Source organism: Entelurus aequoreus, linkage group LG15 (genome assembly GCF_033978785.1).
Source record: "Entelurus aequoreus isolate RoL-2023_Sb linkage group LG15, RoL_Eaeq_v1.1, whole genome shotgun sequence".
NCBI classification, from domain to species: Eukaryota; Metazoa; Chordata; class Actinopteri; order Syngnathiformes; family Syngnathidae; genus Entelurus; species Entelurus aequoreus.
In genome coordinates, this window is record NC_084745.1 from 47,226,579 (window position 1) to 47,231,578 (window position 5,000).

General features: G+C 42.2%; 1 protein-coding gene across 2 annotated transcripts in view; it reads left to right on the forward strand.

The window, feature by feature from the left end:
- dlgap1b (discs, large (Drosophila) homolog-associated protein 1b) overlaps positions 1-5,000 on the forward strand; it is a 344,091-nt gene that overhangs the window by 191,202 nt on the left and 147,889 nt on the right. For both annotated transcript variants that reach the window (XM_062021651.1, XM_062021652.1), the window contains exon 4: positions 4,976-5,000. This exon is cut by the window's right edge and continues 190 nt beyond it. In XM_062021651.1, the coding sequence (XP_061877635.1) occupies positions 4,976-5,000 (25 nt within the window). The remainder of the gene's footprint in view (positions 1-4,975) is intronic.

Below are 5,000 nucleotides of genomic sequence, written 5' to 3' on the forward strand. Positions count from 1 at the left end.
TTATGTTGATTTCATTAAAAAAAAAAAAAAAAAAAAATTTTTTTTTTTTTTAATTCTTGTGCGGTACCAATCAGTCCGCGGACCGGTACCGGTACCGGTGGTTGGGGACCACTGACTTAGATTACCATAGCAACTAATTAGATTACCATAGCAACTAATTAGATTACCATAGTAACTAATTAGATTACCATAGTAACTAGTATATCATGCAAAAGCGCAGATTCCAACCATTGAAATACTTTGTATAGTTCAAGACTTACGGTCATTTGAAAACAGTTTCCATCTTAAAGATCAAAAACAATTATTTGGGAATGTCCGGCGGGCCAGATTGAAAAGCTTAACGGGCCGCAAGCGGCCCCCGGGCCTTAATTTACCCAGTTCTGGCTTAGATGAATGTTAAAGGAAAGTTACATGATAATGCTGTTGGTTAATATGATTACCAAGCATGACCTTATTTAGCTAATGTTTTTTGACAGCTTTATGCTGATGATATGTTGGATGATTCAAGGTCAGCCTGGTTGCCTGGCAAGCATTGCTACTCGTATACTTTATGTGTGTGTCTACGTTTATTTGAAAGCAATATTTACCACACATAAATGTTATGCTAATGTCCATCTGGGGACCCTTAACATAAAAACAGTAACACAATGACACATAAAAAAGAGAAAGAAAAACACATTAGAATAAGAGCAACTATAACATCAATCAAAGAAAAATAAATGCTGTAAATAAGCCATTTAGAGACAATTGGTGTAAAAATGGCTTTGAGACACAATCCCGGTTAGAAATCTGCGTTCTAAGAAATCTGCGTTCTAAGAACTCCGGTTTATTAGTGATTCCCAGAGCCCAAAAAAAGTCTGCAAGCTATAGAGCGTTTTCTATTCGGGCTCCAGTACTCTGGAATGCCCTCCCGGTAACAGTTAGAGATGCTACCTCGGTAGAAGCATTTAGGTCCCCATCTTAAAACCCATTTGTATACTCTAGCACAGGGGTGGGCAATTAATTTTTACAGGGGGCTGCATGAGCAACCTGAGCACTGCAGGAGGGCCACACCAACAATATTTAAATTAAATTTTCTTCAAATTATTTTTCATATACCGTAAGATAAATAATAATAATAATTGCATTCAACCTAACTTAACTTTATACAAAAGCAGATTGCTTTTGATGGTTTTATTTTTAACACTGTCTTACACAGCACTTCCTGATGTATAATACAATGCAAAAATGTCAATTTATGTCACTTTATCCCGCATCCTCTTTAAAAGTCCAACATTTTTCCCCGTCAGATTTGGACAACCATCTGTTGTCACACCCGCCAGCTTGTCCCATTTCAGTCCTAACATGTCCAAACACGTATTTACCTATGTGAACAAGTCATTACCTGTGGTTGTCTCTTTAATTGACTGCATGGCTGCCAGCTCCTCCGTGATTTGAAAGTCTGCAGTTATCCCACGTAAGAAGATGAGCAGCTGGGCGGTGTCACGTACACCGCAGCTCTCATCCAAAGCCGGCGAAAAACAGTGAAAGTCGGCCGTGCTGAAGCTCCAAGTTTCCAGCGATGGTCTCAACCCGCCTCGTTACAGTGCGTCGGGAGAGTGACACGTTCTCAAATGCGCCCCTCTTCCCCGGGCATATCAGCGCAACAGAGTCCAATAAGCACTCCTTAATAAACTCTCCGTCAAAAAACGCCTTACTTTTTCTGGCGATTTTGTGAGAAATGACGAAACTTGTCCTGATGGCTGCATCTCTGGGGGTGTGAAATTTGGCAAAAAGTCCTTGTTGGGTTTGCAGTTTTACCATCAACGCATCAGCGCGCGCTTCATCAGACAGATTCCGGTATTTTTCCTCGTGCTTCGTCGTGTAGTGGCGATTCAAATGATATTCTTTAAACACAGCAACATGTGTACCGCAAATTAAGCACACGGCTTTACCTTTAATTTCTGTAAAGAAATACTTGGCAGTCCATGTCTTGTTGAAAACACGCCATTCGTCATCAATTTTTCTCTTTTTAGCGTGTCGCTGTACACCGTCACTCACAGGTTACACACGGACATACGCCCGTAAATAACACTTTTCAAAATAAAAGCAGCACAGTTGTATTGCACGCACGACATAGATGTTTTTTTAAATTTATTTTGTAATTTGTGTTTGCCGCTGTGTATATTCACTCACAATCACGCACGCGCATACGTCCACACGGAAGTAATACAAATAACGCTTTTCAAAACAAAAGCAGCACTGTTGTATTGCACACTCGACATAGATACTTTTTTAATTTTATTTTGTAATTTATGATTGGCCTCACGCGGACCGGACAGGGACGCACAGCCCGCGGGCCGCCAAATTCCCAGGTCTGCTCTAGCACTTAAATAGACCCCCCTTTTAGACCAGTTGATCTGCCGTCTCTTTTATGCCCTGCGCCCCTCTGCTGCGTGGAGAGGTTATCAGGTGACCACAAATGAAGCGCTAGCTGTTCAAAGTCAGGACCCGGGGTGGACCACTCCTGTGTGTCAGTTGGGGACGTCCAAGGTTTCTCGTTGTTCCCATTGGGTAGAGTTTTTTCTTGCCCTGATGTGGGATCTCAGCCGAGGATGTCTTTGTGGCTTGTGCAGCCCTTTGAGACACTTGTGATTAAGGGCTATATAAATAAACTTTGATTGCATTTTGTTGTTAGGCACCACTGTGAAGGCGGGGTGGAGGTCCACGTGACAGTTACAACCATGCCTCAATTCACAAACCTGTGATGAGTAAATGCATCCTTCCCTTGATACCCTTCGAAGTCCGGCATCAGACCATCTGGAGAAGCGAGGACAGGTTTCCTCTAGGGCAGGCCTGGGCAATTATTTTGACTCGAGGGCCACATTTAGAGAAAAAAATGTGTCTGGGGGGGCCAGTGTATCTGATTTTTAGGAACACTAATACAAAACCTCCCAATAATGTCTGATAGAATGCTAAAAACGTTATGACAGACCGCCTTTAAAAAAGGAATGGGATTTCATAGTTTTGATGCCTTCAGTGACAATCTACAATGTAAATAGTCATGAAAATCAAGAAAACGCATTGATTGAGAAGGTGTGTACTGTATATCCGCCCAAAATCCAAACTTTTATGTACAAACCCCGTTTCCATATGAGTTGGGAAATTGTGTTAGATGTAAATATAAACGAAATACAATGATTTGCAAATCCTTTTCAACCCATATTCAATTGAATGCACTACAAAGACAACATATTTGATGTTCAAACTCATAAACATTTTTTTTTTTTGCAAATAATAATGAACTTAGAATTTCATGGCTGCAACACGTGCCAAAGTAGTTGGGAAAGGGCATGTTCACCACTGTGTTACATGGCCTTTCCTTTTAACAACACTCAGTAAACGTTTGGGAACTGAGGAGACACATTTTTGAAGCTTCTCAGGTGGAATTCTTTCCCATTCTTGCTTGATGTACAGCTTAAGTTGTTCAACAGTCCGGGGGTCTCCCTTGTGCTATTTTAGGCTTCATAATGCGCCACACATTTTCAATGGGAGACAGGTCTGGACTACAGGCAGGCCAGTCTAGTACCCGCACTCTTTTACTATGAAGCCACGCTGATGTAACACGTGGCTTGGCATTGTCTTGCTGAAATAAGCAGGGGCGTCCATGGTAACGTTGCTTGGATGGCAACATATGTTGCTCCAAAACCTGTATGTACCTTTCAGCATTAATGGCGCCTTCACAGATGTGTAAGTTACCCATGTCTTGGGCACTAATACACCCCCATACCATCACAGATGCTGGCTTTTCCACTTTGCGCCTATAACAATCCGGATGGTTCTTTTCCTCTTTGGTCCGGAGGACACGACGTCCACAGTTTCCAAAAACAATTTGAAATGTGGACTCGTCAGTCCATCTTAGATGAGCTCAGGCCCAGCGAAGCCGACGGCGTTTCTGGGTGTTGTTGAGAAACGGTTTTCGCCTTGCATAGGAGAGTTTTAACTTGCACTTGCAGATGTAGCGACCAACTGTAGTTACTGACAGTGGGTTTCTGAAGTGTTCCTGAGCCCATGTGGTGATATCCTTTACACACCGATGTCGCTTGTTGATGCAGTACAGCCTGAGGGATCGAAGGTCACGGGCTTAGCTGCTTACGTGCAGTGATTTCTCCAGATTCTCTGAACCCTTTGATGATATTACGGAGCGTAGATGGTGAAATCCCTAAATTCCTTGCAATAGCTGGTTGAGAAAAGTTTTTCTTAAACTGTTCAACAATTTGCTCACGCATTTGTTGACAAAGTGGTGACCCTCGCCCCGTCCTTGTTTGTGAATGACTGAGCATTTCATGGGATCTACTTTTATACCCAATCATGGCACCCACCTGTTCCCAATTTGCCTGTTCACCTGTGGGATGTTCCAAATAAGTGTTTGATGAGCATTCCTCAACTTCATCAGTATTTATTGCCACCTTTCCCAACTTCTTTGTCACGTGTTGCTGGCATCAAATTCTAAAGTTAATGATTATTTGCACAAAAAAAAATGTTTATGAGTTTGAACGTCAAATATGTTGTCTTTGTAGCATATTCAACTGAATATGTGTTGAAAATGATTTGCAAATTGTATCCCGTTTATATTTACATCTAACACAATTTCCCAACTCATATGGAAACAGGGTTTGTAAAGATCTTGGCAAATACTGTACTGTATGTTTTCTGTCGTCCTTACATTCATCCACATCTGTCGTGTTATTTGATTGACTCACGGAACAAGAAACTTCAGTGAGCCCACGCTCCGAGTGTTGTGGACGGAGGCTTGTCGAGCGCCTCCATCGCTGCAGTAGTGAAAACCAACAGAACGGAACTGGGAAGGCGCCAGGAAAGAAGGACAAAAATTGGATTTCCCGGCAGAAATTTCAGTTATTTTGGAGAGACTGATTAGTGTGTGGGTGTGTGCCTAACGTTGTGATCTGTCGTAAGACCTTCGACTTCTGTTCAGGTGCCTCAGGATGACTGGAGCGGGT